The sequence below is a fragment of the Macrobrachium nipponense genome, chromosome 6 (assembly GCF_015104395.2).
Source record: "Macrobrachium nipponense isolate FS-2020 chromosome 6, ASM1510439v2, whole genome shotgun sequence".
NCBI lineage: Eukaryota > Metazoa > Arthropoda > Malacostraca > Decapoda > Palaemonidae > Macrobrachium > Macrobrachium nipponense.
The window spans coordinates 90767561-90785060 of record NC_061108.1 but is presented as its reverse complement, the minus strand read 5'-3'; the positions used below and the strand labels follow the sequence as shown (position 1 = coordinate 90785060).

General features: G+C 37.1%; 1 protein-coding gene across 3 annotated transcripts in view; it reads right to left on the bottom strand.

Annotated features, from left to right (window-relative positions):
- LOC135216132 (protein Skeletor, isoforms B/C-like) overlaps positions 1-17500 on the bottom strand; it is a 273242-nt gene that overhangs the window by 152901 nt on the left and 102841 nt on the right. The window contains exon 1 of one of the 3 annotated variants that reach the window (XM_064251210.1): positions 11391-11454. The exons of the other annotated variants lie outside the window; for them this stretch is intronic. Coding sequence (XP_064107280.1) covers positions 11391-11442 — 52 coding nt within the window. The 5' untranslated portion in view covers positions 11443-11454. Of the gene's footprint in view, positions 1-11390; positions 11455-17500 lie in introns of those variants that run through there. 3 annotated transcript variants of the gene reach the window in all.

The window sequence follows — 17500 nt, the reverse complement described above, 5'->3', positions numbered from 1 at the left end:
ACGTCCCCGGAATTAGATCATAATTAGCATCACTTGTCCATCATAAAACACACATATTAAAAGCAAGTTAAATGGCAATAATCGTTTCCCTGCTGAGCGTGTTTCTTTCCGAACTTCAACATCTTTTAAGGCGTAAAAATCAGGTTATTAGGGTAAACAAAGAAACTGATTAATTAGCGCTCAGAAAAGAACGCGTTCTTCAATGCCAATTAAGTTAACTGTAACATTTTTAAATGCCCCAGTCCATATCTTTCTCTCACTCTCTCTCTCTCTCTCTCTCTCTCTCTCTCTCTCTCTCTCTCTCTCTCTCTTCTTTTTTTCTTCTCTCTCTCTCGTCTCTCTCTCATCTCTCTCTCTCTCTCTCTCTCGTTGAGGTGTAATGAACAGTTTATATTTTTACTTGATAGGATCCTGGAGGTGTGAAAAGAATGCAAACCTAGGATTTAAGAGTAACTGAGCAAAGTATGATGTTAGGAGGAGAGGTGATCAGGTGATCATCAAGAATGTACAATAATTATTAACGATTGAGGAGATTCTGTAGAAAGAAAAGAGAGGACTGAGAAATGAGAAGGAAGGAAGAATACGCCATAACAAAAAGGGAAGACCAGCGAAAAAGGATGACCAAAAGCAGAAATGATCTAGGTAGGCTGTCTTCTTCTTTTTCTTCTTCTTCTTCTTCTTCTTCTTCTTCTTCTTCTTCTTCTTCTCTTCGAGAGAGAGAGAGAGAGATAGAGAGAGGAGAGAGAGAGAGAGAGAGAGAGATTTATCACAGAAAAGGAAGTGAGAGCAAGGTCGAGTAATAGCCGATTACTAATAGGAGGAAGAAAGAACAGCATATACACGGAGAGAAGGAAATATCAAAGGCCAGGGCAAATGGAAAGGAAGACAAGGGAGGAAATGATTGAAGATAGAACTAGGAAGAAAAGAAGACCAAACGTTGACTACTGTGAAGGGAAAATAAAAAAACGCGAGTAGCAAACTAAAAAGAAAGGAAGAAACAGTGAAAGAAGAATATTGGAACTTAAAAATAAAAGGGATGACTGGAACTGAGATGTTATGGGTCTAATGAAATGAATAATAATGAACAAAATAACTAGGATACTGGGAAAGAAGACAAAATCTAATGAATATGGGTGAAGAATAACAGATAAAAGAGAAATTAGGAGAAAGCGAAGGTTTAGCTGAGAAATGAGCAAAGAGCGAAAAAACGGCAGGTGGAGGTAGCAGGAAAGTGTAATAAAATAAAAGTGATAACTCTGTAAGGTGCAGGAAAATAAAGGGGATGACCTAAAACTAGAGAAAAAATGTTGAAAGATATTGAAGGGGAGGGAGGATTAAGAAGAAAGGAAGACCTCAATAAATGAAGGCTGAGAGGGGGAAGATAGAGGAAACATCTTCCCTTCAGGTACTAAGAGATGATAAACAGAAAGAAGAACAACAAGGGAAGGAAAACGGAAGCAAAAAGGAGCCGTGGGGAAGGGAAAAGGAACGAATCAGAGGAAAAGAGGATTGTTGCAATTGCATAGGAGTGAATGGGAAAGGATATAGTTGAATGTTCCAGTGGTCACACTTTGTAGAAAGGGGAGTGATTAGATAAACCCCATGTCCTTAAATAGCCCAGGACCCGATATAAAAGGGGAAAAAAATGAGGCTCAACATCTAAGGAAGCGAGAGAAGGCGGGAAGTTATAGGAAACAGTGAAAACGGAGGCAGGGTTTGAGTTCCAAAACTCGGGAGTAAATACGCAGTGAGGGGAGTGAGGGGACACAGAGGAAAAGATGAATGACGAACTAGACTTAGGGAGGGGGGAAATAAAAGGAAAAGAAAGATCAGGGGGCTATGGGTCTTGCCTCGGGGAGGAGGTAGGAGTCCAGGGGATATGGGGCAGGGGGGGGTGGTGGGGGGGGGGGGGGGGGGGGGGGGCGTGTTAATCTCCCCAGACGGATGATGAGCATAATAGCAATCAGCGGCGAACCTGTAACCGAGTCTTGTGTTGGTCATTTTTAACTTTCTTTGTCCAGCTGACCAGCGGGACAGAGAAGGGGACAGAGAACTATAGGACCTCGGGAGCCGGAGAACCTGAGGGAACACAAGCTCTATTCTTCCATCATCCGCCTCGTTTACTTCCTTTCCTTTCTTCTCGCTTTTTCTGGTTACGCGATATTTCGCTTTTGCACTAAATTAGTTATGGGTACAGCGCTACTTCAGACATACATTATACACGTTTTAATGAAAAGTGAAAACGTCATTCCTACAGCAAAACCGTAGCATTTAAGCACTTACTACACCTCTTTTTCATAAGACAAAACCAAGTAAAATCTTTCTCGGTACAAAAAGATGCCAGAAAAACCAGTCATAAATATCTAAATTTAAGCAACTGTTGAGCGCAATGTGATTTTATAACGTTAGTATGGTAACTATCTTTTTATAACTCAAAATTTTCAATACTAAAGATGAAGACTGACAAGAAGGTCGAGTCATGAACGTTACATTACTTTGCACTTCCTACTCTTCATTTCAACCAAAAACATCAAAGCTATTTTTGTCAGGTCTGCAATGGCATCTATGTAGATAATTAGGTTTTCACTGAATTCCGAAATCCAATTGAACGGAGCATCATCCAACATCATCTTTGTGACATTACAGTAAACAACGTTGAGATGATTTTATTTTCCTGTGTAATTACAGTAAACAAAGTTATGCTGATTTTGTTTTCTTGTGACATTATAGTAAACAACGTTGAGCTGAATTTTTTTCTTGTGAATTTATAGTAAACAACCTTGAGCTGATTTTTTTTTTTTTGACATTACAGTAAACAAAGTTATGCTGATTTTTTTGTGCATTACAGTCAACAACGTTATGCTGATTTTTCTTCTTGTGACATTATAGTAAATAATGTTAAGCTGAATTTTTTTCTTGTGACATAACAGTAAACAACGTTAAGCTGATTTTTTTTTCTTGTGACATTACAATAAACAATGTTGAGCTGATTTTTTTAAATATTTATTTTACTTAACAGATGCTAGACAAATGATATCTATCTACCTATCTGTGTCTATCTATCTACCTAGCTAGTTATCAACCTATCAATCTAAAGATACACAGACAGACATAGACAGATAGATTGAAATACATAGATAGGTATACATGTATACCGTACAGTATGTTTCCATGAAAAGTACACGAATGAACTATATAAGCGAACGAATACAAAACGTTATTAAATCAACCATTGACGGAGAGTGCCATCCTGCATTCCTGCATGAAGACAATCTCTTTAGGCTCAAGTCATATTATATTCAAGTGTTACGACATTAAAATATAGCATATAATTTTATTCCTAGTCATCAGCTTCAGAACACGGAACAGGAAACTGGAAGGAATAAAGGGGAAAATATAATTATTGTTTTTTCGGAGGAAATGATAATATAAGGTAGTAAAGATGGGAGGTGGGGAGGTGAGGTGGATGGCGTGATAGGGATGGAAGGAGGGAGGGAGGAAAAATAGGAGGAGGGATGACTATGCTTGACATCCATGACATTCATTGGCCTTGTTAGTTCCTACTTCATCATGTACCCCCCCACCCCTATCACCCACCTCCCCTGTACTATGTACTCCCCATTACTTCATTCGCCTTAGGCGACAATGAGGGATAGGAGGGACAGGACCAAGAGGGGGAGGAGGGGGTGTGAGGGGAGGAAAGAGGAGAGGGAGGGAGGGAAGATGACGACGCGCATGAACGACGCGCAGATGACGAGACGAGATGAGAGAGAGAGAGAGAGAGAGAGAGAGAGAGAGAGAGAGAGAGAGAGAGAACACGAACTGAATTTCTTCATGAAGTATCAAGTTTTAGAATTTTCCTGGTCTGAACAATAAACTAACATTATAACATTATGCCTTCAAAGGAACGAACTCTATAAAAATCCATAGAATAATAATTATATTCCTATTAGTATTTAACATCAATATCCAAAAAACCCAACGACAGACAGGATTGCTCCCATAGTAAGACTATTTTATCAAAAGAACGCCCCCTAAAAGGAGAAGGACCCAAGTAAGAAACGAAAAGAGAGTAGCAAATTCTCAGCTGTTTTCACTTATTGTTGTTATGTTCTTCTTTGGGGGAACATATTTTGACAAAATCGTCAGCTTGATTTGCAGCCTCACCATGATAAACTAGGTCGTGCAACACAAGTGCAAAATGTCTGAGCAAACTTGAAACTGCTTTCAACATGTGAACTAAATTTTGACAAGTAAAGCGACTTTTCTACCACCGACTGAGGAATGCTAGACATGTAACTGGATCAGAATTTTATTTTATTCATTTTATTCACTATAATTTCTCTCATCTCTCTTATCAAAAGGTCTCTTTGGGCGCATCCTGGTTGGGAAACTCCCAAAGACAAAGAGCAGGGTCGTAGTACATAAACGTGATAATGCAAATTAGACTCTTGTCACATACCACATATCTGAGAGATTCGAGGGGAAACTCAAGCGTCGGTGTTGGTAATCTCAGAAATTACCTGCTGTATAATTTAAAAGAAAAAGTATAAAATACAAAGGCATATACTATACTTTTTACGGCGAAAAAGCCCACAGCTAATAAAAATATGAGTTCAATTTAAGGTTTGTTACCTAAATCACAAATTTGAAAAATTGCAGTCGCTAAGTTTGAGAGCAATCTCTATGTTTGAGAGCATTTGTAATAACTTGGTGATTATATTCTAAACTCCTTATCTATAACGGCTGAGACGTGTTGCTTGAACTAAAGACTAATGGTAAGAAAAAATCACTAATGGTAGGAAAAAATCAAAGTGAAAAAATTAAATAAGTTAGAAAATATAATTGCAGTATTTAGGGAGTAAAATATTCCTCATACTTTCGGCCAATATAGTAATCTGCTTAGCTACTTTTATATTCTTATTTTCCATTTTAGTACCTTTTTCTTTTATCGTATTTTCAAAAGGATCCAAAAAGAAAGTAAGAGGTTTGATTTTACCATGTGGATTGCATTCTGGATTCATCTTCAATATCTTAGTAGTTTAAAGTTTCACTCTATCTTCGTTGCAATATTCGCTTGCCACCCTTTGAAGTCAACATCTATTCTTAGGGACAAAAATTCAATCTTCCGTATGTAGTTCAACTCTCTCTCTCTCTCTCTCTCTCTCTCTCTCTCTTCTCTCTCTGTCAGACGGATGTCCTCCCACGACAATTTCCTCTTCCCACCTTTCTCTAATGAGTCTACCCACGATATTTCCATTCCTCCCACACTTCCTTGCTGGCATAACCATCGTATCACTTAGGCCCCGCATCTCTCTCTCTCTCTCTCTCTCTCTCTCTCTCTCTCTCTCTCTCTCTCTTATATTTGTACCCATTTCTTTTTCATCTCCGTCAACTTCCATCCCCCTCCCTCCCAACAAGATCAGCCGATGACGCCATCAGTTTCGTTTACGGCAGACGGAGATCTGTCGTCGGGAGCAATAAATGGAGCTGCCCCTCAGCGTATCCGCCCACGGTGCCACCCACTCCATGTTCCTCAACATCAAATCCCGCCTGCGAGGTCTCCACGCTGCCAAAACTGCTTCTGCGTGGATTGGAAAGATACGCGAGGAGAAGCTCCCTTGGCTGTTTTCACATCAACACCTATCAGTAGACTCCATGACACAGTCATCTTCTTTATTTTTTCTAATCTTTTTTCCCTTTATTTTTTTTTTCTTATAGCTGGGGGGGAGAGAGAGAGAGAGAGAGAGAGAGAGAGAGAGAGAGAGAGAGAGAGAGAGAGAGCTTTGGCCAGCAGTCCGAACGTGTCCTTTTGGAGGAATAGAAAGTCTGCTGGGAGTATTAAGCAACTAAACAGCGTCCTCTTTCCTTTCTTCCCTGAACTCTGTTTTGGGTACGATTTCTTTGGCCAGTGCTCAAGAACTTCCCTTGTAAGTCCTCGGTTACGACTCGGAGGATGCGTGTTCCACTGGCTGCTCCCCTCTCAGTTTTCCCCCGAAGTTCTTGAGAATCCCTACAGGCTATTCATACTACCATAATAAAAGTTTGCTTTATGGTTCCCGGGCATATCAAGACATGACACTGGTAGGCGTTAAGCTGGTTGTGACACAAAATCAGTCAAATAATCTACGCATTCATCTATGGATTCTTTGGTGATTCTCACTTTACCTAGTCCGTCTATCATCGAATGTTTAATTACCTCTCTTTCTCTGTCTCTCTCTTGCACTCACTTCCCTTCCAAAATATTTCTAAGGAATCTCTTAGAGATTAATGACTGGAGCATTAAGTTCAGAGTTGTATTCTTTAAACGGGAAGAAATGAAGAAAAAGAAAAAATAAATATGCGGTAAAAAGCTACATACTTGAACCCTTTGAAAATTATAAGACTAAGCGCTTCATTCGAAAAAAATAAATCTTGATGAAAAAGAAGTAAAAAAGAAGTTGGTTCAATCAGAGTAAAAAAAAGTTTCAACCCCTTTACTCTAAACAAAAGCATTTAAAAAGTTTTTACTATAAAATCATTACTTCTGCCATAAAGCAAACATGCATTCCCCTACTCAAGCCTGTGCTGAAGACAGAGAGATAAAACACGAAAACAAAAAAGGGAGGAAAAAAACCTTACAAAGTCGAGTGACAAAGAACAACTAAGAAGCAAAATCAAGAAACAGCCGCAATGAACGACACGGAGCAATTCCTCTCCCTCCCCCTTCCCCTATACATCGGAAACCGTACAAGTCGTACATCAGGCATCCGGGAAACTTCTGCAACCCGAAACCACTTTATTAAGAGGCCAATTTAAAAGTCTAGTTGGATATTATTGCTAATTAGGCACAACATCACCACATAAAGTTAGTCGCCCTGCACTGAGCGTTTTAGACCTGAAGGGGGATGCCTCCTTCTACTTACTAGTTCTCTGTGTGCAAACACACGCACACACATATATATACATATATATTTCATATATATATATATAATATATATATATATAATATATATGTGTGTGTGTGTGTGTATAATATACATGTGTACACACAAAATATATATAAAAGGTTATATCTTAAGGGAAGTAAAGTTGGGAAGCAATTTTCTACGTTGAAGGCATGCATGTATGTATGTATGTATGTATGTATGTGATGTATGTATACCTCTAAATACACACACATATATGTGTATATATATAGTATATATATATATATATATATATACATATATATATATATATATATATGAATAACTTGATCACGAAGTATATAAAACGTGATGCTATGTATAAATAAAGGTTTTTTTTGCCATGAAGGAAAAAAATGAAAAAGCGAAGTTAGCCGAGTACTTTCGGTCCTATTCGGACCCTTTACTGAGGCATACTGATTTTACAAAGAACACCATAGTCAAAAGAAGGCTTAATATACAAACTGACACTATGGCTAATCTGGTAGTGTCAGTTTGTATATTAGGCCTTCTTTTGACTATGGTGTTCTTTGTAAAATCAGTATGCCTTCAGTAAAGGGTCGAATTGGACCGAAAGTACTCGGCTAACTCGCTTTTTCATTTTTTTCCTTCGTGGCAAAAAAACCTTTGATATATATATATATTATATATATATATATATATATTATATATATATATAATATATATATATATCTTCAAGTAGACAAACTCCCAATTTAATTTACCATTTAGATATACCTTAATGTTCTTCTCAACTTGACAAATAATAAGTAAAAACCACAACAAATGACTTGCAGCTCTTGGTGCTAATATTTTTCAGCCGCCAGTTACCGATATGAAAATACTGTCCATTTGGCATTACTAGATATCAGCTGCAGGTCATAGTAACTGATTTTTTTTTTTTTATTATACTACTGACTTCCCAGATCTGCAAATCACTTATATTTGAGCACAATTACTAAATTTTCTTGCAAAGTTTAAGCGTGTTGTCGATGACTGTCTAAATTTTCCAGCATTTTGTCCGAAATTTCAGCAAATAAGTCATTGCTCATTCACAGGCAACATTCTATAATTAGGTTTCTTTCAGCTCTCATAGATATACTGCAACCTGCACCATTTTATTCCCTTTTTTACGGAAACGGGTTTTTTAATATATAAAAAAAATCTGGAATTCTGGCGAGTTTTAGGTCTTTTATAGAAAATTTCTGAACGCTTACGTAGAAGTACGATTTTGTTGGGGAGATAAGAAGTACGATTTTGTTGAGCGATAAGAAAAGTACGAAAAAATGATTACCATCAATCCCCGTTAGCGGTCGTTTGATAAGAGATCTCAGTGAACTGATAAAATCTAAATACTGAGATAATATCAATTTATATCTACCAGAATCTGAGGTAAAGTACATTTTTCTCATAAAATCCCCTTTAATATACAGTCCGCTTGAGAAGGGAGATCTGGTTGGGTAGTAGCCTGGTAGCAGCGGCTCGGGGAGGAGGTGGGTGGGGGGGGGGGGTGTCCGTATTAGGTTAGCGATGGTGGGGAAAGTAATGACAGACAGATGATATGACCGGGGAGGGGAAAGGGGTGGTTACGAAGGAAGCGAGGGTCATGGTAGCATTAGGGTACAAGGAGGGCGCAGGGTGGGGGATGGCACCAATAGGTGAAACACCATCAAATCTTTGGTGTTTCAAAATTCTGGACTTCTTACCCTTCTAGCCCCTCGTCCCTCCCCAGCCCCTCCCCACAACAATCCTTCCCCCTTTCCCCTCTCCGCACGTTCCGGCCATTATCGTGCTGACGAATAGCACATGTCACCGCCGCTGGCACTTGGGCGCTAACGGACAGCCTCCCCGTCCGCCGGATGAGCAAAAAGGGAATATCTTCGACGAATTTCCTATCATAAGAGAATTGAGCCTCTATCTGCTTCTGCTGCCATCTATCTTCTTCCCTTCGCTTCGGGGGAACTTCTCGCCGGCGCGCGTTGAGGTGCCTCTTAAGTTGACGCAGGACTTACGAAAAAAGGGATCAGTTTGTGGCCTGTCATAATATTCATCATTCTGAAAATAGTTCGACAAAACGCGTTCACGCACCACACACAATATCATTATTATAATATATTATATATATATATATAATATTCTAAATATATTCCAAATATTATGAATATTTGAATTATATTAACGTATACTTATTAATATTATATATTATATATGATATAATGCATTAAGCTACAAATGTCCTTTAATACCCTATTCGCACTACCTCGGAATTAATCACGGTGATATGATAAAATATACATACATACATACATATATATATACATATATATATTCATATATATGTATATATAATATATATTATATATATATATATATATATATATATATATATATATATATATATATATAATATTATATATGATTAGTTTTCAATCATCCCCCTTTGCAGCAAAATTTATCCTAAAATTGATTAAATATGTTGGAAGTACAGTCGTGGTAATTATACTAGACTCACATTAATGATGAAAACACTAAAAGCAAATATAAAACCAAATTTGGATAAGAACGGCCTAAAGGAGAGAGAGAGAGAGAGAGAGAGAGAGAGAGAGAGAGAATGTAAAAGAAAAAACAATGGAAGCCACATCTGAGCTGCCAATCAATTGTTGTTATCATTTCCCCCTAGACAACTCCCGCGGCCAATCAGATTAGGGGCTAACAAGGCAATCATCCCCCTCTACCAATTAAAAGCCAGGATCACGTGTACTTCGTAATCCACAAAATCCAGGCATAAAGAGACTTACGCTACATAAGTGCCAATCATTTCGGATCATTCTGATTTGTTTGCTTGTTTACGAGTCAAGGAAAGAGCATTCACGAGTCTGTTCGATTTGTAGACCTTTTCGGAGATTCTTGTGGCACTGAGGAATTTGAGGAGACTATCTTTCTCACATTTTTAGACACATGACAAGATTATTATCAGTTGCAATGATGGAAGATTAATTTGCATTAACCTTTCGGTGCACATCAACATATCTTTCTCAAAACGTTGAGGAAAATCTTAAATTGTTCAGTTAAGAGAGATCTAATCAGAAAGTTTTGTCTAGTGTCCTTATTGTCCACAGCTACCACATCAAATACAGGCAAGTTACAGAAAACGACAGTGAGAAAATAACAGAGACCGGGACAAGGTTAAGAGAACAGATATTTAGATAAAGAAACAAAAGAAGAGTATAATAATTTAAGTACGTGAAAAGCTCCTAACTCAATGACCACATGCGCATACAAAGCATTGACAGACTGACGACCAAATCGATGGCTACACAATACCCGTAAGATCTGATTATTGTTGGTAGTCTTAAGCCACGAATAATAATCTACTAGCAGTGACCATAACGAGCGCCTCAAACTGGGCCCGTTGTCAATTCTCGACCAAATCACAGCTAACAAAGACGGATCAGTCTTTTGAAGTAACCATGAATGGCATATTGTTGTCATGTGTGAAAGTAAAGAACATGTGATTCTCTAAGAGGATGCCATAAACAATTTGGGAAGGACAATCAATCGGTGAGCAAAGCAATATTCATCTTTGTCATTAATAATGTGCTCATGTAGTAGAATGGGACATCGATGATTGATGCGTAACCATCAATCAATCAATGATGAAAGGATGGTGACCTGCTTATTTTCGTAGAGTATCAAACCGAAAGGGACTTAGGCATAGGTGAGAAGTTATCTATTTAACTGTCTTGGAGCATGAGCCAGAGCTCTCTTTCTTCATCACTGTAAGCATGACATGAATAATCCAAGGCTTCGCTATGAGAATCATTGTGAAATCTTCGTGTTCGCGTCTTCTGAGACCTTGGGTAGTTCGACATAGTTTACATAAAAAATACCTTATTCGAAACATTACAATTCTAATGCGTTTGGGTATTCGGACTCCACTGTAATTCATTGCTACACTGAGATTTAGGATGAAGATGCTACCCCTATGCCCAATGACCCTAGTTTCGATCAGGACATTGGTGAGTCATATATATATATATATATATATATATATATATAATATATATATATATATATATATGTGTGTGTGTGTGTGTGTGTGTATGTATAATATGCAAAATAGAGCGGGTGTGTGAGCGGACGCGTACGAACTCTGCAAATAATTAAAAACATGCACACAGACAAACACCTCAAACACCTAAGCATTTCGATTCAATCACAAACTGGTCGACTAATTTTCCCAAAACTCAAACCACGAAAAAGAGAGGAAAAAAAAGTTCTGGAAGTTTGGAGGGGTTGTTAATGCCACAGTACACTTCAAATTGATTCGAGCAGCAATTTCCTACTTCTGTTAACAAAATTACCCAACCAATAAACCACAATTTTCCCTAAGTGGACTAAAAATTATAATAACTGCTTTAAAAAACAAAATACCGAACAAACCTCTTCCCGACTTCGTCCCAGATTTCGCAAGAGTTTTTCCTCCCGGCGACATCTGGCATTTAGACTTACCTGTGCGGGAGAAGAAGAGAATTTCAGTTCATTAGTGAATTTTAGGAAGGTAGGTGAAATGCTTTTAAAGTTCAGAGGTAATTTCTTTACTGGAGAATTTAATTATATTATAATTACATATTGCATTAAGAGGTTAAAGCTGATAAAGGAGGATGCCAGAGACATCTCATTATCGTCTCTCGTGGGAGGTAAGCAAAAATAGATAAAAAAATAACTATTAATAAAGATGTTTTAATATATTCTTTGAATAACAAAGACGTGAAGGGAGAGGGGTTGGAGACAATCATAAGTAAATTTTCAATAAATAAATTATCTGCCGAGGAAAGCGTTACTTTAATTTCTATCCAGGAATTCGACCATAGCAAGATATTAACTCTTTCTTTAGCTTATAGAATTTGGAAGAATATTGCTATAAGGCTTTGAATGATTATGCAGTTCCAATACCAGGTAAAAAAGACAAGTAAGACGCCTCTGGTTTGTGATATCTTTGAATAATTATACAGCTTCAAGCCCGATTAAAGTTAATTATATCTTAGTTTAACCAGACCACTGAGTTGATTAGCAGCTCTCCTAGGGCTACCCAGAAGGATTAGATATTTTTAAGTGGCTAGGAACCAGTTGGCTACCGAGCAACGGGACCTACAGCTTATTGGGGGATCCGAACCACATTCATATCGAGAAATGAATTTCTAATCACCGGAAATAAATAACTCTGATTCCAAGTTGGCAGAGTGGGGAATCGAACTTCGGACTACCGAATCGGTAGGCGAGCACGTTAACCATTCGTACAACTAGGAACTAAGTCCGGTTAAAAAAAGACGGGTAAGTATTATAAAGTACATGACATCAATGAAGCTTGCAAAGAGTCATTGTAGTCTGATACTAAAGGCATGAATGAATCCAAATAGCTAATGGAATCAGAATAAATAGGAAAGAGTAAGAAAATGCTTGCAGAACACTACGTAACTTGAGGAAGAAACGAATTTTCAAAAATTATATTAACAGGAAATAAGAAGTACTGTTATAGAATTCATAATGAAAACTGAGTGTTGACATGAGCTTGGAGTTTGTGGATACAGGAATGAAGTTAAAAACAATACATCTAAATCAGATTGTTTTGATAATTTTGGATACTTCAACTTAGAAGGAAAAAAATACCCTTGAAAAGTTATCAATACAGGTACAGGAAAGTTTACATAGTGTTTGAGAGTAAGAGTATTTAATTGAAAAGGCATGAGTTTAATAACTGTGCAGAATACAAAGATACACGTTATACAAAAGCATCCGGTTACGTGGTTCCAAATCAAATCATGTGTGTGATTATGAATGGCATCAAATCAGAAGAATGATTTTCATGTGATAAAAAAAGGAACAACGTATTTACACCCCAGGTTGTTATAATAAATGGAACAGGAACTACTTCCTCTACTGATTACATAATAATTAAAAGTACATAAACGAATAAAACCTGTTCCAGCTGGTAATGAAGCTATCTGATGAAAATGGTGGAAAATTAACTTGGATTTGGTAATATGTTAAGGGACAGCTTTATATGAAGAGAAATTTATAAGAATGGAATTAACCTGAAGCCGCAAGAAAACTACGTGGAGTTTATATTTGTATATTTCTGTGTGTGATAATCTGTATTTATGAAAATATCTGCTTTTCTAAAAATAAACATGCACTGTTTAGCAGATGTGGAACGAATTAGGTACGCTGTTTTAAAAACGTAGTCTCCCACTGCAGATTGAGGCTGTTAATTACGCGCTTTGTAGTGTACCAACTGCCTTTTAGAGCCCTTATCATACAAGAATATTATGCATATATATATATATATATATATATATATATATATATATATATACATATATATATATATATATATATATATGTATATATATGCATAATTATTCTTGGATGATAAGGGCTCTAAAAAGGCAGTTGGTACACACACACACACACACACACAACACACACACATATATATATATAATATATATATATATATATTATAATATATATATATATATATATATATATTATTACGTACATACATGTATATATATACATATATATATACTATATATATTAAATATATAATACCTATTTATATTTATATCTATATATATATATATATATATTATATATATATATATATATATATATATATATATATATATTATGTACACGTGTCTGTACAACTTGGCAAAGAAGCCAAAAGCCTTTAAATACTCTTTGCTCCAGAACAATGCTTTCCCAAAGTCTGATGCTGTATGTATATAAAACTAGGACTTGTATAACGGAGATGGCAGGTTCTCGTCGATAAGGTGGGACAGAGCGAGAGCGCTCCTCCTTCCCATCCCATTGAAAGCGGCCTGACTTGTTCAGTTGTTGAACGTTGATTTACAACCCATTAATGAACCCATTAGTTAATGGGGAATTCCCTCTTTCGTCCCACCCTACGGCTATTAAATAACGAGGAATCAACAGCATCCAAGATCTGAGGAGGAGGAGGAGGAGGAGGAGGTGGAGGAGGAGGAGGAGGTGGAGAGGAGGAGGAGGAGGAGGAGGAAGAGGAGAGGGGGAGGAGGAGGAAGAGGTGGAGGAGGCAGGGGGTCTGGGGAGGAACCTTCAGTTGAAAGGCTTTGCAATTCCTTTGTGTTTGTGGATAGTTAAGCGAAGAAGGAGAGAGAGAGAGAGAGAGAGAGAGAGAGAGAGAGAGAGAGAGAGAGAGAGAGAGAGTATTATTAGCCGTCTTGCCGTTGATACGATTCAGGGACATGAACACTATTACTTATGAAAAAAGCATTTTTAAAAGTCCTGTTTTTTTTTCAAGGACCCTTATGAAAACGGTAAAATTATCCTCGCTTTTGATAAGTATTTGTATTGGTTTCTTCTTGTACATTCTAAGTAGTTTCATGTTTTAAGAAAATTAGGACAATAACTGCACTGCAGCAGAACATGTATTTTGAAATATTTCTCCATGAATAACTCATATGATCCTTACCTATAATTTTTACATTCATATTCATGTGACAAGATATTTTCAAGGTTTTTCCAATTACATATAAGCTCTATACATATTAAATTCATATCATATACTGAATAAAAAGATGGTGTTCATTTCTAGTTGTTTAATCTGACTGAGAAAGCACCATTTTCACAGATCTATGGCTTGCCGCTTTCGGTGTATTTTGCGTAATTTTCGAAATCACTCCCTTTATTTTTATAGTAACAGATTTACGTCAATATGATAAATAGAATCAGGAGTCATGTACTCGGTTTCTCGAAGGACTATTTTCCATGCAATTTAGAAATGTTTTCACTGGAATCCGGAGTCACGTCCTTTCTATGCAATTTAGAAATATGTTCACTGGAATCCGGAGTCCACGTCCTTTCTATGCAATTTAGAAATGTGTTCACTGGAATCCGGAGTCACGTCCTTTCTATGCAATTTAGAAATGTGTTCACTGGAATCCGGAGTCACGTCCTTTCCAATGCAATTTAGAAATGGTGTTCTGGTGGAATCCGGAGTCACGTCCTTTCCATGCAATTAAGAAATGTGTTCACTGGAATCCGGAGTCACGTCCTTTCTATGCAATTTAGAAATGTGTTCACTGGAATCCGGAGTCACGTCCTTTCTATGCAATTTAGAAATGTGTTCACTGGAATCCGGAGTCACGTCCTTTCCATGCAATTTAGAAATGTGTTCACTGGAATCCGGAGTCACGTCCTTTCCATGCAATTTAGAAATATGTTCAGGAGTAATGTACTCGGATGCAAAGTAGATATGTGTTCACTGGAATCAGGAGTCACGTCCTCGGTTTCTCGAAGGACTATTTTCGAGTTTGATGGAGAGAAATGAAAAACTAGAGAACATCTCGTGTCTATAAGGAGTACATTTTCCACAGACATCAGCTCGCAGGGAATGAGAGTTAGATCACTCCATTTGGGAATGCTAGATGGTCGTCGTGGCCCTTCCATCGATCATTTACATCCAGATTCAAAGGGGTTAGAGCAACTATGGAGTTTACTTAAGGACGCCTAAACTTTCCACTTTCGCCGCTATATGGGCCTCCCGCCTAAGTTAAATAGCTGTGGTTATATAACCTCTTTCCTAGTCCACGGATTCCATTTGGATTTTGAATTTCGAAATCACTGAGTAAAAAAAGAAAAAAAAAAGTGGGCTGAAAAAATATACGTGATAACGTAACTTTTAAGAATATTTTATATGTAACTCAGAAACTGTTCAGATTTTCTTCCATCGAGATAAACAGTCTTTTCCTGAATGTGATTAATAAAAGATAGTGGCGAGAGCTTAGGCTATTTTTACTATTACAAAGCTTTCTTTAAAAAAATCCATAATTACAGAAGCATATTACGTAGATGTTTAGATTTGAAAGATGATACGTTTTTTGTGCTATAGGAACGGTATCAGATAGGATATTTGCTCAGTGGAACCTAGTTTTGAGGAAAATGATAATGATAATGACGAGAGAGAGAGAGAGAGAGAGAGAGAGAGAGAGAGAGAGAGAGAGAGAGAGAATTACCATGTATGAACCAACGAACATAAATAGAGTTACATTATTATTTATGATCAGGGGGAAATTTTTTAAAACATGATTCACTTAGTATAAGTGACCCAGTCATTCTATCTATCAAAAAAAGAATGCACACACACACACACACACACACACACACACACACACACACACATATATATATATATATATATATATATATATATAATATCTATACATATATATATAGGGTATAGGGAGGTTGTGTCAAAACTGACTAACAGTATTTCATAATCGTACCTTCTATTTGTACATTAATGTTTTTACTTGCGCATTGTCACATATGGGTCATTCCCGAAGCAAACTCACCGTGATAATATTATGATCCACAGATCCACATACTGGGTTTATTGCAAACTCTGCAATATCTAAAAATAAGATGTTCGGTAATCTTTGAAGTGAAAAGGATTATAAGGCAATACCGTTATTTAAATATAATCCTCCAGGATACTATGAATTTACTTCGACTTCCTCATCAAGATAACGTTACATATGGAATGTTATACGCCCAAAATAATGATTGTATTTTCTTTTACCAAAGTTTACTAGTTACCTGATATTCTCTTTAAAAGAATAAATAATAAACCTTATGGCAGGAGGGTTCTATATCCTTCTAATAAGAATTAAGCTAGATGTACTTATGTAGTAAATCCTCATTTCCCCATGAACTTCAGAAAAGCCTAAATATGATGAATTAAGAATTTCTTATTTCTGAAAAAGGATTCAAGATTAAAATCTTAAATACAATAAAAACATTATTATAACCTTACATGACATAAAACATAAGATCGAGGTCGAAAGGGGCACATCTGCTCAAAATAAGCCTGACTACAATAAAAAAAATAAAAACACTCAATTTGGTCCTCTCTTAAACAGTGACGAATGCAAATTTTTTTTTTAATTTAATTTTACTATGCTCAATACCCTTCTAATTTCAAGTTAGGCCTCAAGTGGAGAAATACATTAACCTTCAAATAAAACAAGTTGAATGATGCAAGAAAAAATGTAGAAGAACTGCCACTTCGTCCTTCATAAAGCCCATACCATTCAAACTTCAGTTTAGATCTTTTGTTTTCCCGAGATTTGCTGATTCGGCGCCGTAATATCCATCTCATTTCCCTGACTGAGGACCTCCTATTGTCGCTCCATTCCTGAACCCCTTCTCCGGCGGTGTGGCCCGTCCCTCTCGCCATTCCTTCCCGTCCCTTCCAGAGTGATGAATGAGTGGTGAGATTCCTGGCAATAATCGACCCACAACCGGATGTGCTGTTATTAGGTTACCCGGAGGCACTGTTTGGCACCGGAAATGGCGTTCAAGAGGCACCCTCTCACCCTCCCCCAATCTCTCTCTCTTTCCCCTAGTGGGAACCTCCTCCTTAGCACCTCCTTCTCTTCCAGTATTCCTTGATCTTTTTCTCCTCTTACCGTTTAACCACGATCAATAACTCATAATATTTTGGA